Source organism: Saccopteryx bilineata, chromosome 4 (assembly GCF_036850765.1).
Source record: "Saccopteryx bilineata isolate mSacBil1 chromosome 4, mSacBil1_pri_phased_curated, whole genome shotgun sequence".
NCBI classification, from domain to species: Eukaryota; Metazoa; Chordata; class Mammalia; order Chiroptera; family Emballonuridae; genus Saccopteryx; species Saccopteryx bilineata.
In genome coordinates, this window is record NC_089493.1 from 78,482,151 (window position 1) to 78,499,434 (window position 17,284).

Genomic DNA, 17,284 nt, shown 5'->3' on the forward strand with positions numbered 1-17,284 from the left:
AAAATATTGGGAGGCGATGAACCAGTTAAGAGTGCTTTCCTTGGAGCTGTGATTCACTTTCACAGAATAGAAGGGGAAAGAGAAAAAGGATGGTCTTTTAACAAAAATTAATTGAAAATAAAAATACATTTACATGAAAACTATAGCCTATTCTAAATAATATAGCCATAGGCCTCCACCTGTTTGAAGGATTTCTGAAGTATTTTAAAGTGAGATTCTTTCTGTATCATTACCTAGCAGAACTTTTTACCCTTATCTAAAGAAAGTTTAGTTTTTACTTTCCGTAGGATTTCAAGTTCAAGGGTAATTAAATATTGGATTTGAAGTACCAATGGGACTAGACTTCCCCAGAAAGAATGGATATGAGTGAACAGTAGTCATTTAGCTGAGATTTTATTTATTGATTTGAGAGAGAGAAAGGGAGGAAGGGAAAGAGAGAAACATCAGTTTGTTGTTCCACTTATTTATGCATTCATTGGTTGATTCTTTTATTTCTTTTTTTCTTTCTACTTATGTATTTTTAGAGAGAGAGAAGGAGGGACAGACAGAGACAGACACAGGAAGGGAGTGAGATGAGAAGCATCATTTCTTCGTTGCAACACCTTAGTTGTTCACTGATTGCTTTCTCATATGTGCCTTGACTGGGTCCCTCCAGCCAAGTCAGTGACCTTTTGCTCAAGCCAGCAACCTTGGACTCAAGCCAGTGATGTTGGGCTTCAAGCCAGTGATTTTGGGCTCAAATCAGTGACCGTGGGGTCATGTCTATGATCCCATGCTCAAGTTGGTGACCTCGCGCTCAAGCTGGTGAGCCCATGCTCAAGCCAGGTGAGCCTACGCTCAAGCCAGCAACCTCAGGGTTTCCAACCTGGCTCCTTAGCATCCCAGGCTAATGCTCTGTTCACTGAGCCACTGCCTGTTCAGGCTCATTAGTTGATTGTTGTATGTGCCTGACCAGGTATCAAACCCACAACCTTGGCATGTCAGGATGTGCTCCATCCAGCTAAGTTTCCCAGCTGGGCAATATTTAGCTGAGATTTTAAAAAGGTGATATTTATGAATGATATTCAGACATTCCCCTTTTTCTTCTCCTTGTCATCTGTGCTTCATAGAGATGCCATATCTGTGGCTTGAGCTACTTGGATTTCAACAAATAAATTCTCATTATCACTTATTATTTAGCACTTTATGTGTCCCCAAAAGGTAGCACTTGGTAACTAAGCCAAGCCTGTAGTATGTGTCAGATATTAGAACTGACCAGCTTGGAACTCATCTGGAAATTCAGAGTGAACTCAACTTTCACACCTCGGTCCTGGCACAGAGGAATTACTTTATTCCATTTTTCAATTTTTACTATAAGATCCATGAGAGTAAGGGAGTTTCATGTCATTTTTAAGAATAAGTAGATCATGGAGAATGAGGACAGAAAATTTAGAGAAGAAAGTCAGTAATTTATTGCTGAACCATGATGAGGATGATGAGGATGATGGCTATTTATGTCCCTGTCTCCTGTGGGCACTAATATAGCCTGGGAGGGGCTCTCACTTCCTTTAGTAAGAAGTGGCATGTCAGCATGAGGTTTAATTTCTTAAACTGAATGCATTTTAGGCTAAAACAAAGACATTTAGAGCAAAGAAGACATTACTATTCATATGAATACTCTCTAGATTTAGAATTCTGAGTTGCCAGGAAGGAAGGGCAGTCAGTCCCCAAGTTCAGCTCTTCTGAATCTCAAGCTGTTGTTGGGGCAGAAACAGAGGCTCAGGGAAACCAATGACTGCTCTTTTTATTTTGGAAATCATTTAATGAAGCTGAAATATACTTTTATCTGTAGTTCCTGCTGTTAGTGAGGACAGTTCCTGTTGAAGACTTAAATCGTGGGGACTAACAACATTTAAGTGCTTCTGAATGGCAGACATCCAACTAAATACTCTTCCTGGGTTATTGCATTTGGCTGCACAGTAATGCTGTGAGATTGATAATCTCATTAAAAGCAAGGAGAGGGTAAATGATTTGTCTAGGGTCCTATAACTGGAATATGAAAGAGAAACTCTGTATCCTTTGTTTCCTGATTTTGACTTACATCATAGACTTTATGATTTGGGACGTTGTGACTTTTAAAATGAATTCTAGGGCCTGACCAGGCGGTGGCGCAGTGGATAGAGCGTCAGACTGGGATGTGTAGGACCCAGGTTCGAGACCCCGAGGTTGCCAGCTTGAGCGCAGGCTCATCTGACTTGAGCAAAAAGTTCACCAGCTTGGACCCAAGGTTGCTGGCTCGAGCAAGGGGTTACTCGGTCTGCTGAAGGCCCGTGGTCAAGGCACATACGAGAAAGCAATCAATGAACAATTAAGGTGTTGCAACGAAAAACTGATGATTAATGCTTCTCATCTCTCTCCATTCCTGTCTGTCTGTCCCAATCTATCCCTCTCTCTGACTCTCTCTGTCCTTGTAAAAAAAAAAAAAAAAAAAAAAAAGGAAAAAAATAAAATGAATGAATTCTAGGCATATTTGAAATGAATCAAAATGAAAATAATTTTTCTCTGTACTTTTAAGGCTCCGCAGATACAAAGTCCTAAAGAGTAGCAATTCCGACTCAGACCTTTTCTCTCGCCTGGCCCAAATTCTTCAAAATGGATCCCAGAAACCCTGGAGCACAACGCAATGCAAGAGTCCAGGATCCCCTCACAATCCAAAAACACCACCCAAGAGTCCTGTTGTCCCTCGAAGGAGTCCTAGTGCCTCTCCTCGAAGCTCTTCTTTGCCTCGCACATCTAGTTCCTCACCATCTAGGGCTGGACGGACCCACCATGACCAGAGGAGTTCATCCCCACATCTGGGGAGAAGCAAGTCACCTCCCAGCCACTCGGGGTCTTCCTCCTCCAGGAGGTCCTGCCAGCAGGAGCATTGCAAACCCAGCAAGAATGGTCTGAAGGGATCTGGCAGCCTCCACCACCACTCGGCCAGCACTAAATCCCCCCCAGGGAAGAGTAAGTTGGCCAGTAAACTCAGCAGATAGGAAGGAGCCAGGCTGCATCTCTGAAAGGTGTGAGATCTTTCTCCTAAACCTGATGCATGTACATCCCTGTACTGTCCATTTAAAAAGTCTGTGTTGATTTTCTCTTGCAAAAGAAAGTAACATGATAAATTATTTATAAGAAGACATAAATATGTGATAAGGAATTACCTAAGGCAGGCAGCAAGCAGATCAGGAATCAATGCCTTTGCATAGCAAGGGCAATCTAGCAAATCCGGGAGGAAGAAACTGATTAAATGAACTCTCATTTTTGTAGTTGCCTCTGAGACAAGAATTGAAGGGAGGAGATGGAATGGAATTTTAAGAGGTTTGGCCTACTTATTTTTTTAAAGTTCTACTCAAATGTTATATAGCAGAAGTGAAACTTCCTGTTTTAATATTTTCATTCAGAACTTTCCAGCCTTGCAGAATCAGAATTGCTGCAGTATTAAAGTATAGATGAGCCTGTAGCTGGGGAGCCACAGCTGATACACGTATTATTCGGCTTGTGTATTTTATATTGAGAGTTCACACTTTTACTTTGCCTCATTCCTAGTACCTTCCCTGGAGCTCACGGTTTTTAAAGTCAGTGTTTCTCACCTGATCCAACCTCTCTTTTATTTTATTTTTATTTTTTTAACATGAAATTTATTTTAATTTATTGTGTTTACATAGATTCTAGTGTCTCCCTGAATACATCCTCCCCTCCTCCATGTTCCCCAGTACATCCCCACTGTCCTCCCCATAACACTCTCCCCACTTCCCTCCAGGATTTGCTTTTCTGCTCTCATCCCATCCTATCACCCTGTCATCCCCTTTCCCTCTGTCCGCTTTCCTTCTGGATCCTTTGATCCCGCCTCTGTCTCTATTCCGTTCCTCAGTTCATATTGTTCCTCGGATTCCTCAGATGAGTGGGATCATATGATATTTTTCTTTCTCTGCCTGGCTTATTTCACTTAACATAATAGTTTCAAGTCCCATCCATGTTGTCGCAAAAAGTAATATTTTCTTTTTTCATGGCCCCATAGTATTCCATTGTGTATATGTACCACTGTTTTTTAATCCACTCATCCACTGTCGGACACTTGGGCTGTTTCCAGTTCTTGGCTATTGCAAACAATGCTGCCATAAACATGGGGGTTCATTTCTCCTTTTGAATCATTGATGTGGTTCTTCTTTTATTTTAACAATATATTCTGATATGCTTTTAGCAGCACATGCTGAGAATTTCAAATCCAATTAGTTTTTTAGTCCCCTAATATTTTCTTTGGAGCACTATACTCTCAATATATTTTTATTGTGAGAAATAATTGATTAAACTTAGGCAACGGAAGGAAACGTCTAAATAGAGCTAGTTTGCAGGCTTTAGTGCTTTAGGGAGAGAGGGGCAGAATGGGGGTTAATACCCTTCAAGGCAGAACCCACTTTCCCCCCGTTAGTTTCCTCCTTGTGGAAGGAAAACTGACAGAGTAGACCTTGCTTTCTTAATTCTTCTAGATACCAACTCTTTCTAATGTCACCCTCCAAAATGATACCAAGGAAGTACAATGCTGTGTAATATGACTTTATGCTTTTAGAGGTTTAGAAATAAAAATAGGAAGAAATTAAATATGTTTTGAGACTTTAATCCTCAAACTTTGTATTTTATACATTTAGCCAATAAGGAATGAGTATCTGGGGAAATAAATTTAGGTTCAGTATTTATCTTTTAGAAAGTTTTATTGCCTGCTTCTCCTGTGCTTTAGTTTGAACATTTGGGTTTCTTGACCTAATTTCTATGTAATCTCAATTTATAAAGCTAAAAGAGGATCATAATCTCTTCTGCTAAACAGGAACCAGGCAAAATTAAATCTTACTAGACTTTGAAAATGGGCTCTTTTATACTCTGGTGTTTTTTGTGTTGTAAAGACCTTACTAAGGTCAGATAAATTGGTCTGCTTGCTGTTGAAATTTGCCTTCTAGCAGACATCTGTGTTTTCTCTTTGACCTTGTGTTTGCTGCCAAACCTAATATGGTTGAATTGGGAAAAAAATATATTTTCTCACCAAGTGAACATATTCTAATGCTGCATCAAAGTTGCCCTGAAGCTGCACTGAACTTACTGCGTTCTCTTGATCTGTGTTGAACTTTTTAAAACAAACAAAAAAAACCATTCAGAACACTGTTGAGGCATATCTGGTCTCCCATAAGAAATGTAGCATAGTGTGCAATATTAATTTCTCTCCAGTTTCAAGCACTACAGAGGAATGCAATAGATAAGACATATTTGCTGTTTACCTAAAGCAACTGTAATAATATTGGAAAACTGGTCCATCTGTATTATATTGTATAATAGTTGCTATAACACTACTTGCATGTCTTCATAGTAAATTCTATAAATATTTATAAATATATAGAGAAACATATGCTTATATAAACTCATTCTTTCTCATTCTCCATTTGTAATTTCAAGATCACAGATGGTAAAATATCTTTTTACTCTGTGCCTCACATATACGTGGGCCTTGCCTTTCTTCATTTTCTGAAAATATGTTCTTAGCATATTTAAGATTCTTCTTACCTTCCTTGTGTGTAATGCAAGGGTTGGCAGTCTTTAACAAGCCAAGATAGGTTATTTAATTTTCATTTTAAAAAGATTTTAATAGGGGAAAAATTACTGGGATGTGTTTGCAGTACTGGTTCAAAGATTTGTCATGTTGATCACATAATGCAGTCCTTAGGGTTAGAGTGGATAAACTGGGATGATAATCATGGGTCTGATACAAATTTATTTTTAAATCTCCTTTTATTTCTTTAAAGATTTTTTAAAAATTTATTTTAGCCTGACCAGGCGGTGGCGCAGTGGATAGAGCGTCGGACTGGGATGCAGAGGACCCGGGTTCGAGACCCTGAGGTCACCAGCTTGAGTGCGGGCTCATCTGGTTTGAGGAAAAGCCCACCAGCTTGAACCCAAGGTCGCTGGCTCCAGTAAGGGGTTACTCGGTCTGCTGAAGGCCCGCGGTCAAGGCACATATGAGAAAGCAATCAATGAACAACTAAGGTGTTGCAACGCGCAGTGAAAAACTAATGATTGATGCTTCTCATCTCTCTCCGTTCTTGTCTGTCTGTCCCTGTCTATCCCTCTCTCTGACTCACTCTCTGTCTCTGTAAAAAATAAATAAATAAATAAATAAAAATTTAAAAAAAATTTATTTGAGAGAGAGGGAGAGAGAAGGGGGGAGCAGAAAACATCAACTCATAGTTGTATCCCATATGTGCCTTGACCCGGCAAGTCCAGGCTTCGAATTGGCAACTTCAGCGTTCCAGGTCAATGCTTTATCCACTGCGCCACCACAGGTCAGGCAAAAAAAATCTCTTAAAATTACCATTCTGCTTTCTTCTTTTAACCTCAGTTTTTGACGGGGGTAGAGTAATCTACAATTATGAAATTCTCTTTTTTTCCTGTTGTATAAGCTAAATTGTGCTAAAAATAGCCACCTTTAATTCCTGACCCCTTTAGTCAGAAATGTGTTTGTGGTAACCCCAAGAAAAGCTGATGAGGCTGCAGTTGTGGTATATATGTTCTTTGTATATTATATTGACATTGCTCTGCTAGCAGTCAAAACAGACAGTGATGGCAACATGGCAGCTTGATGCTTTTTCTTTCTTAGTTCCATTTTTCTCCCAACTTTTCCACTGTGTTGTTCCCTTTTCTAAGTGGTACTGACACCCTCAAGTTCCAAAAACAGCCTCGTGTTTAAGAATATTTTATTTTGCTTCTAGGAAAAAGTTAACCAAAGATTTTTTTTCTGCTTGATAGTTTCAAAAGAACACAGACTAATTATATTTTATGTATCAATAGGTCCCCTTAAAAGTACTACTATCTCATACAGGATGGGGCAAAAGGTAGGTTTACAGTTTTCATATGGAAAATAATACAAGAATAAATGGTGTTTTGGGTACTCACAACTATAAACCTAAGTTTTTGCCCCACCCAGTACAGAGATTTACTTATGGTTTAAAAATTTTTTTATTGATTGATTTTAGAGAAAAACATTGACTTGTTCCTCCATCCACCTGTTTATTCACTGGTTGATTCCGCATATGCCCTGACTGGAGATCGAACCCCCAACTTTAGTATATTGGGATGATGCCCCAACCAACTGACCTACCCGGCCCAGGTCTTTATGATTTTTAAATGCAGTTTGTGCTTTCAAATGTTACATGTCTCGAGCTAAAAAGAGAAGTTCACAACTCTGATAAAGCACTTTTGGCACAAAGATTTATTTTTATTTTTATTTTAAAGTATGATACAGAGAACAAGTTGTACTGTTTTCTGTTCTTTTTTATTTATTTTTAGTGATGGCACATTTCAGCTTTCAGTGACAAACAGATCATTCAAGTAATTTTAAACCAGTTTGGTTATTCTACCTAAATTGAGGGACATGGCCACTAATTAAAGCCAAGCCAAACTGTACTAAAAGTATTATGGGGCAGAAGTTAAAATTATCTTTGGAACATCAAGTTCCTCCTCATTTCTTATATCACAGCAAAATGGCTGGTTAGCTAGTCACACTTGACCTTATCTTCCCTGGGTAATCTCTGGAATAACTGGGGTGGAATGGAGGTGGACTTAGCAACAGTTTAGTCCCTTTAGGTAGTATTCTTTCTAAATTATGCTGCCAAATCTCCAGGGTGTACAGATGAGTTACAAGATTTTAAAATTCCACATAGTAATCTTTCGCACAGCTTAAAGACATTAAACTTTAACATATAGTGAACAAAAAAGGAAAATTGGGTCATATCAAATTTAATTTTAAAGCACAGATTATAAACATTTTTGAATGTAAGTCTTAGGTAGGCACTGTCATTCTCAGCTTGGTATGCAAGCTGGCCTTGTTAATAGTGGCCTAGCTACATTCACTGTTTTTTGAGTTGCATGTTGTGAAGTAAATGTTTTTTTGTAAAAGTTGACAAGTTAGTCAAGGCCTAAATAAGTAGCAAAATGGTAATTGAGACTCGCTGTTATGATCCACTTTATATTATTTGTTTTAAAATAGTAAACAAATTTCAGCTGCTTACTAATACAGTGAACTAGTTAGCTCCTCCTAGCACTGTTGGAATTTGTGGTTCTTTGGTAATCATCAGAGATTCCTTCCAAATAGATTTTTATGCAGATGTTTCTATGGTTGTATTTGATCTACAAGGAAAAAGTGTACATTGCTGCATGTTTTATAAACCCAGACACAGATAATTAAAACAATAGTTTTTCTATACCCAATAGCTTTGAATTAAAAACAGATGCCTTTTCTCCAAGAGCAGAGGATTCTTTTTTCTAGGAACTACATTCTTTTTTATTATTATTATTGATTTTGGCATGAGAGGAAGGGAGAGAGAGACAGGAACATTGACCTGTTCCTGTATGTGCTCTGACCGGGGATAGAACTGGCAACCCCTATGCTTTGGGACAGCGATCCAACCAACCAAGCTATCCAGCCAGGGCTAGGAACTACATTCTTAATCTAACATAAGAAACTAGTAATAGGAGAAACAAGATCCAGAATTCAGAATTTAGGGGGAAAATTGCATCTTACACTGGCTATTTGAAAATATATTTATTTGTAGATAAGTCCAGATTTAGTCTAGGAGATCAAAGTTTTCACATTTTAAAAGTTTTCATTCCTTTATATCAGTCAAAAGGTGGCATATGTTAGGGAACCATTTTTCCTGTCCATGCTCATGTGTTTTGGAATTAAGTTGTTTACATTCTTTCTCTTAACATCTGTCTATGTCTGCTTATGTGCATTTACCACAGATGTGTTGGGGCTTTGCACCTATATATTGCATTGTGTTCACCACCCCAATAATGCCTGTATTACTGAGGCAATAGAGTGATAACTCCATTGTTTAACTTTCTTGAGTTTCATTCTATAGACAGTTTATTTGAAGTTACTTATTTATGTTTTAATACAAAAAGTATTCCAGGATTAAAGCATGGAACCACTGTGGTAGTCCTCACATGTCAATATTTACCTAAGTTCAGAAACCATAGGTTCATACTTAGACTGTAACTTAGAGAAGGAAATTAAGATAGTTCTAGTCCTCAGACCATGTAGAAGGATGCAGTACATTGAAAAGCCTAGGTGATTGTAAGAACATCCCACTTCCCTGTCTCAACCAACAGAACCCTGGTGTGGATTTCAAGGATGTAGGAGTAGGCCCTGACTGGTGGCTCAGTGGATAGAGCATCAGCCCTGTGTATGGACATCCTGGGTTTGATTCCTGGTCAGAGCACACAGGAGAAGTGATCATTTGCTACTGTCTCCCTTACTCTCCCTCTTCCCTTCCCACAGCCAGTGGTTCAGTTGATTTGAGCATGGCCCAGGGCACTGAGAATAGTTGGGTTAGTTGGAGCAAGTCAACCTCAGGTGCTAAAAATAGCACAGTACTTGAGCATCAGCCCCAGACAAAGTTGCCGTGTGGATCCCAGTGTATTTGGGGTGCATGCGGGAGTCTGTCTCACTATCTCCCCTCCTCTCAGCTTTTAAAATAAAAAGGGGGCCCTGGCCGGTTGGCTCAGTGGTAAAGTGTCGGCCTGGCATGCAGGGTCCCGGGTTCGATTCCCGGCCAGGGCACACAGGAGAGGCACCCATCTGCTTCTCCACCCCTCCCTCTCTCCTTCCTCTCTGTCTCTATCTTCCCCTCCCGCAGCCAAGGCTCCATTGGAGTGGAGTTGGCCCGGGCGCTGAGGATGGCTCCATGGCCTCTGCCTCAGGCGCTAGAGTCTAGGCTCTGGTTGCAACAGAGTAACGCCCCAGATGGGCAGAGCATCGCCCCCTGGTGGGTGTGCCGGGTGGATCCCGGTCAGGCGCATGCGGGAGTCTGTCTGACTGCCTCCCCATTTCCAACTTCAGAAAAATACAAAAAATAATAATAATAAAATTAAATTAAAAGGGTGTGAGAGTAGAGTATTTGAGATCTTGCTCCCCAGCAATTGTCCTCAGTTTTGGTTCAAATAAACTCTTATAAAAAAAGTTTTAAACTATTAAAGGATGTGGGAATAGTGTGGAAACATCAGGATCATTGGTAGTTTGGCTGTCCCTCTAGAATTACGAGAAATTTAACCCAGATAGTCTTGAGAGACTAAGGAAACTGTTGTCAACCTTACTAAAAAGGACTGCAGGAGGTAGTGAGCAAATTCCCTTTCATGTAAAAGGGAATTTGGATGCTGCACACCTCAATTCCTAAAAAATCTCTGGCTGGATATGAAATGATCTCATTAAAGTCTTTTTCCTTTAATTTTTTTAAATTTATTGGGGGTGACATTGGTTAATAAAATTATATACACTTCAGGTGCACAATTCTATGATACATCACCCGTGTATTGCATTGTGTTCACCACTCCAAGTCAAGTTTCCCTCCATCACCATCCATCCCCGCTCTGCCTTCCTCCACCCCACCCCCCAACATTAAAATCTTAGCCCATGAATACATTTTCTAATTCAATTGTGAAGATTGGCTCTGACTTTTTACTTATTCCACTTAAGCAAATTTGGATCATAAAATTAAAGTATGTGATAAGGTCAAGATCACCTTGAGGTTATACACAATCTCAAGACACTGAATAACCAAGTAGTACCATTTACTCAGTAATGATTTGAATGTTTCCTTAGACTTGGCTGGATCCTTAGTCTTAAAGAAACATGTAAAAGGAGCGAAGCATTTTTCTTCGTTGCCATGAGAAACTTGAATTGGGTCAGTCTCCTAACTGAAAGTGATAGTGACGGGCATAGTGTGTATCACTGGTGATGCTGACATGTCCCTCAGATTCCTTGGGCCAGGGGTTCTGGGTTTCTTGAATAGGAGTCACTGAAGCAGCTCTTGGAGTCCACTCACTATAGAATTTGCTAATGACATAATTTTACACACAATGGGTAGGAATTTTCAGTAGTTTAGTATTTTATATTGTGTACAGAAGTGTTCACTCACCCAGTTAAAAACATTGACTAAACCAAGTTTTTGTATAATTACCTTTGCCATATGATTCTGCCCCCCCCCCCATAAAATACAGTAAAAATCCTTAAAATTCCATGTGCAGCACTTCAGCATACCTGAAGTCTGGTTGTTCTTCACTCACCCACAAGGGTAAACAGGCTACCAGAGTTTGAATGTAATGGGGGGCGGGGGCAACCTAGGGAGGAAGATACCCTTGGGACTTTCTCAAAACAATTTTATTTTTAAAACTATTCACCAGATAGGTAAATCAGTTCACTATGATAAAAAGCATTCAGAAATACAGATAGCAAGATAAAGAAAATATAACAGTGTGCCACTTGGGGCTCTGAAATTGGATTCGGTGAACCAAATGAAGAAGAGATGTGATGACCCAGGCTTGAGCATACACAGCCCCTGATCCCCTTCTTGACACCTCTCCTAAAATAGCCGGTGCCGATTTAATCAGGCCATTTACTTTCACATTCACAGCTTTTGGTAAAAACAAAGAAGGGGGAAACATCTAGTTTTGTTTTAGATATAAATCTCGAAAGTTATGATCTATTGGCAGCTGTTAAATCAGATTGAACCACAAACCAGAAGAACTCTCTTGTCAAGCGTAGAGGACTTTAATAATTTCAGTTTTCTCCCTTTCCTCTCCTCTATTTGAAATCAGAGTGACGAGAAATTGCTCTTGGAAATGCCTCCAAAGCTATTGTGTCCTTTTCCCCTCCAAACAGCCCTCTTTATGCATTTTTGCTCAGGCAACCAAGGATATTGGCGGAAACATGGAGTACTTTTGTATAGATCATCTGTACATAAAAGTGTAATTATTTATTTAATTTTCCCATTTGTATCATATTAAAGCTTTGTACAGTGTTTTGAGTTCTGTTTTAAAATTATTTTGTATTTTATTTTTATAATCTAGTAATAAAATATTCATTCCGCATGTAACTCTAGTTCTGTTTGTGTGATGGCTTGGATTTCAAGAGTTGGGAAGTATTTTCTAATTTAATAACGTTATTGAATGCACCAGAGGTTCCAAGATCAGCAGGGATCAGAAAGTGTTCATATAAATGCAGTACCAGAAAAAACGCATTGGACTGAAAATAAGCTATCAGTATCCCTGCAGATGAAAACCAAGGTTTATGGATATGAGATGGATTAAAATTGGAAGTGTTCAAAGCACCCTTTCAGTCCTTCATCCTGTGGCTAGAGGGAGGTACCTTTTCCTTGGGCGCAGGAAACCGCCTTGTAGCACTAGAGTGGTTCCAGTTTCCTACCACCCGCACCTTTGCACTTTTAACCTTTTTTGAACTAAAGGAACTCTTAGGAGGAATTCCCATGAGCGCTGCTTCACCTGTCGTTTGGTTTGGCCTGAAGTATTGGTACCATGTTTTTATCTGCTTGGTTTCCCTTCTTTGATTTCTCAGTGAGCAGTAATATCCAAAGAGCTGGCTCTCATGTTTTTCAAAATAAGAGAAATTAGGAAATAATTCAAGCTCCTCAAAGCTAATAATAAACGTGCCTATTAATAACTAAGCTGCAAAGTAGTTGAAATATTAACCTGGTCTAATTCCATAATTGTAACTTGTAAGGGATGTAAAGATACAGACAGGGAAGCAGGCACTTCAAAGGTTGTGGGCTGAGGGACATAGAGAAAAAGCCTCCCAGCAAGACTTCTGGCTTTTCTTAAATGGTCAGCCAGCAGATGGTGAATGCTGGAAAGCTTATGGGCAGGGGCGATTGAATACCCAGCCTTTGGGCGAGACAGGTCGAATGAGGTTAGGCTAACTTCATCATAACTTCTTTAGCGTGGTGACGGTGGAATCTAGAAAATTTAGACTTAAAAAGAACGTGCTTATCGAGAAAGATAAGGGCGGTCTCTGGAGAACTGTTCACCTTTACCGTCTGGCCGCTCTCCCGCCGCGTCCCTTACTCTCTACACTTCGTCCCCTCGGGGCAGGACAGCTAGGGCCGGGCTCACCCCTTAACGACACGCCTGCACCTCGCAGGCCACTAGGTCTGCAGCCCCAGGTCTGCAGTCGGGGCTGCAGACCGATCACCAGCCTTGACCGGAGGCCAGGACCCGGCCTCAGCCAGGGAGTTTCGACCACCCCGGCCCCGCCCCCAGCCCAGCCCCGCCCCTCCACCAGCGGCCCAACGGTCGCCCTTCGGCGCTGGCCCCGCCCCCTCGGGCCTCCCGCGGCGCGCTGGCGCCTGCGCAATCGCCTCGGAGCGGCCGGGTCGGGATGGCGGCCGTTTTGGAGTCGCTGCTGCGAGAGGAGGTATCGGTTGCAGCCGCGGTGCGGTGGATCGCGCGCAGCGCCAAGAGTTCGGAGGTAACAGCGCTGACACCCTTCCAGGCCTGACCCGAATCCCTTTCCGCGGGAGATACTAGCCGTAGGTCCCCTTCCTCTAGGGCCACTGGCTGTCAGCCTTGGCTGACTGCGCTTCATTTGGGGGCCGCTCCGCTGCTCGCGGCCCTGGGCTGGCAGCTGACCCTCTCGCGCTTTTCCTTCAGGATGACCCCGGGGAGGCGGCCGCGCTGAGCTCACTCCGGCCGCTGCGAAAGGAATTCGTGCCGTTCCTGCTGAACTTCCTGAGGGAGCAGAGCAGCCGTGCCCTCCCGCAGGGCCCCCCAACCCCAGCCAAGGCCCCGGGCTCCTCGGCAGCCCTGCCAGGGAGGCCTGGGGGCCTGTCGCGGGGCGGCCGCGGGGCGCGCAGCCAGCTCTTCCCTCCGACCGAACCTTCAAGCGCCGCCGCCGAGGCTCCGTTGGCTCGCCGCGGGGGCAAGAGGCGGGGCCCTGGGCAGGCACGCGAGCGATGTGGCCGCGGCTCCGGAAGCCTGGAGGAGGGGGTCAACGGGGTGAGCCTGCCCTGGGCGGGCGGCCGGAGGCCAAGGGCCTCTGGCAGCCCCGGCAGCCCCGGCAGCCCCGGCTTCGCGCGCTCTGATCCGCCAAACCTCAGCAACCTGGAGGAGTTCCCTCCAGTAGGCTCCGTCCCCCCCGGGCCTGCAGGGTGAGAATCAGCCCTCAATCCAGCAGATGGATGGCGCGAAGGGTGTGCTAAAGGAGTCAGTAAATTAGAGCTCGGCTCCCCTAAATAGAGCGTGGGAATAGCTGGAAAGTTGGGGAAGAGATGACTCCAATGATGAGGGGCGTGTTGCAAGGGCCCCAGCTGTTGTCAGGATGCTGGAAGATGGGAATTGGAGAAAAACCTTTGACTACTCTTAGCAGGACGAAGCCTTCACGCAGGATCAACCCAACTCCGGTGAGCGAAGAGCGGTCCCTCTCGAAGCCCAAGACCTGCTTCACTTCACCCCCAATCAACTGTGTCCCCAGTTCCCAACCCTCAGACCTGGATTCTAGTCCTTGGGGCCATGGCTTTCGCCCAGGGTGCAGAAGTCTGCAAGAAGAGAGGGAGATGCTCAGGAAAGAGCGGTATGGCCTTGTTGCTCCCTGGGATCCTAGCTTCCTTCCTGTGGGGGATCTATCTGCAAGGCATTCGCTGAAATTGATTGCCCCCTGGGAACCTGGGGCATGTTTTCTGGGCTATGGATATCCTTTCTGGAGGAACCTGAGTATGGCTGTGGAGGGGATGCCAGGCTGACTGCTCATGACATCTCTTTATCTCCATAGTTCCAAGCAGCTACAGCAGTCACCTGCTCCCAGCTGTCCCACCCCAGAATCAGGGTCTTCCCTCCCCACCCGGACAGGAAACCTCGCAGCTGAACCTGCTGACCCTGCCAAAGTATCTTCCCGCCAGCGCCTGGAGCTGGTAGCCCTTGTCTATTCTTCATGCATTGCAGGTGAGAGCAAAGGGCGCTAGAGTGATGATATTTGTAGAACTATAGGTTAAGAGAATTAATAAGACATGTAGAACTGAACCTTGGTTCTGAACGGTACCCAATACACTAGAGTTTCTTTTTATATCCAGAAAACCTGGTGCCAAATCTCTTCTTGGAGCTTTTCTTCGTCCTTCAGCTCCTTACTGCCCGGAGGATGGTGGCCGCCAAGGATAATGACCTTGAACCTAGTTCAGGAGCCCTAGGTCAGTGAGCAAGCTCTTTCTGAGAAATGGGTTGGGAAGATGGAATAATTATTTACTGACAGCTTGATGCTATCCTTCTAGATTCCCTGGAAAGCCCGCTGTTCCAGACAGTCCATGATTGTGTCTTCTTTGCAGTGCAGGTTTTGGAGCATCAGTTTCAGTGAGTTTCCCCCAGCTGAGGCATCTGAGCCTAATTATGTGTCCACTTGGTTCTCTGACCACTTGGGGCACTGACTTGTGCTTAACACAGTGTGTAGTGACCCTGGACCTTTTTCTACATGTGATCCTTTAATTTTGTGTCAAGACTATGAATTTAGCCCGTGAAAGAATCAAACTGCCCACTGTTGTCTTAGTAACTGACCTTTGGGTTAATGTCTACAGTTCCTGTCCTGCTTGTTCTCTGCTCCATAATGTGTCATTTCCTGCCCTTTTCCTTCTGGCATCTTTAGTCCTTGGCCTGTGGCTTTGCCTTACATACCTGCTCCATGCTCCATGCTCCATGCTCCATGCTCCATACTCTGTGTGGTATGCAGGCGCAAGCTTCCCATTTGCAGTGTGTCGTGTTCTCAGCCATATGTACTCTTGACCCTGTAGAGTTCTTTCCTACCTGGACAAAGGGACCTTGAAGCTGTTAGCTGAGAATGAGCGGCTGTTATGCTTCTCACCAGCTCTACAAGGCCGCCTTCGAGCTGCCTACGAGGGCAGTGTTGCCAAGGTACTGACCCCATCTTAGATGTTCACTGGCCCAGACCTGACCCTTCCCAGCCTCATAATTCAGGCAGCCCAACTCATACGACTCTACTGTCCTTTGGGCTAACTCTAAGCAGGAAGTTTTCTGAGCATGTACTCTGCAGGCTTCTGTTCCTAATGTCACTGCCATATTTTAGGTCTCTCTGGCGATGCCACCCTCTGTTCAAGCTGTCTCCTTTCAGCCAGAAACTGACAATCGTACCAACTTCTCCAGTGACCGAGCCTTTCATACTTTTAAAAAACAGAGGTGATAAGAAAAGGGAATTTAGGGGGATGGGATGAGACTGCATTTATTCTGGGATAGGCAAACCTATGTTATTTTCATAGAAACTAGATGTTTGGCAGTAAGAGGTGTTTTATGCCAATGAACTTGAAGCTCTGACCTTAGCAGCCTTCTCACAGGTGTATGACTTTAGTCACAGGGTTTTCAGACAAGAGAGCGCTGATTCAACTTTCAGCATCCACAGAAATAGGTCAGGTGTGTGCTGTCCTGCTCCTGGGTTATAGCATTATCACCTTGTAGAGAACTTTGGAGAACATAAGGAATGGGGGCTGCGGGTAGTGCTGTTCTCAGTTCTGAGCAGGGAAGACACTCCTGGGATTGAGTTGGGTCAGTTGGGAATGAGATCAGCTGTGCCTCAGTTCAGCAGGCATTCTTGTGTGTCTGTCAGGGATGTGTTTTATGAGGTGCTTCGAGAGTGGGAAGATCGCCATGAGGAGCCTGGCTGGGATTTTGAGAAGGGTTTGGGAAGCAGGATCAGGTAAGTACTCAAACACTGGTCACCCTGTCTTAATTGCTTATAGCAGCAAGCAGCTTTGTGGTGCTTAGGTAGCTGATTGGAGGAAGGACTGTCTTCTACTGCTTCTAACCTGAAGCTGTTATCTTCTATCCTCCTTAATCTTTTTAGTTCTTGCCAACTCTGCTTCCATTCAAAGGGATTTGTCTCTCCAGCTCCATCCATTCAGAAATGACTAATACTTATTCTGTGTGAAGAAAGTACAAAGCTCTTGAGCAGGTTGCTTGAATATTGGCCCCAATTTCTGGTTAGACCTTTTCCAACCTCCGTTGTCTCCATCATCCAGTTCAGGGGTCCCCAAACTTTTTACACAGGGTCCAGTTCACTGTCCCTCAGACCGTTGGAGGGCTGGACTATAAATAAAAACTATGAACAAATCCCTATGCACACTGCACATATCTTATTTTAAAGTAAAAAAACAAAATGGGAACAAATACAGTATTTTTTTTTACTTTTATTAATTTTTAGAGAGGAGAGAGAGAGAGAGAGAGAGAAGGGGGAGGGAGGAGCAGGAAGCATCAACTCCCATATGTGCCTTGATCAGGCAAGCCCAGGGTTTTGAACCGGCGACTTCAGCATTCCAGGTCGACGCTTTATCCACTGCGCCACCACAGGTCCAAATACAATATTTAAAATAAAGAACAAGTAAATTTAAATCAACAAACTGACCAGTATTTCACTGGGAACTATGGGCCTGCT

The 17,284-nt window shown here is 43.2% G+C and overlaps 2 protein-coding genes across 10 annotated transcripts in view; both read left to right on the forward strand.

Moving 5' to 3' along the window:
- TTBK2 (tau tubulin kinase 2) overlaps positions 1–11,939 on the forward strand; it is a 205,336-nt gene extending 193,397 nt beyond the window's left edge. For all 3 annotated transcript variants that reach the window (XM_066276907.1, XM_066276906.1, XM_066276908.1), the window contains one exon: positions 2,555–11,939. In XM_066276907.1, coding sequence (XP_066133004.1) covers positions 2,555–3,017 — 463 coding nt within the window. In that variant the 3' untranslated portion in view covers positions 3,018–11,939. The remainder of the gene's footprint in view (positions 1–2,554) is intronic.
- Positions 11,940–13,213: 1,274 nt separating this feature from the next.
- The window catches only part of CDAN1 (codanin 1), a 29,640-nt gene continuing 25,569 nt past the window's right edge, over positions 13,214–17,284 (forward strand). For 5 of the 7 annotated variants that reach the window (XR_010731312.1, XR_010731313.1, XM_066276937.1 and 2 more), the window contains exons 1-9: positions 13,214–13,327; positions 13,510–14,006; positions 14,222–14,428; positions 14,627–14,796; positions 14,925–15,038; positions 15,120–15,198; positions 15,633–15,753; positions 15,926–16,035; positions 16,460–16,549. Coding sequence is in view for 5 of the 7 variants with exons in the window: in XM_066276937.1 (XP_066133034.1) it covers positions 13,238–13,327; positions 13,510–14,006; positions 14,222–14,428; positions 14,627–14,796; positions 14,925–15,038; positions 15,120–15,198; positions 15,633–15,753; positions 15,926–16,035; positions 16,460–16,549 (1,478 nt within the window). In the remaining 2 variants the exon portion in view is untranslated. The remainder of the gene's footprint in view (positions 13,328–13,509; positions 14,007–14,221; positions 14,429–14,626; positions 14,797–14,924; positions 15,039–15,119; positions 15,199–15,632; positions 15,754–15,925; positions 16,036–16,459; positions 16,550–17,284) is intronic. The other 2 variants (XM_066276939.1, XM_066276941.1) reach the window with 1 other exon arrangement.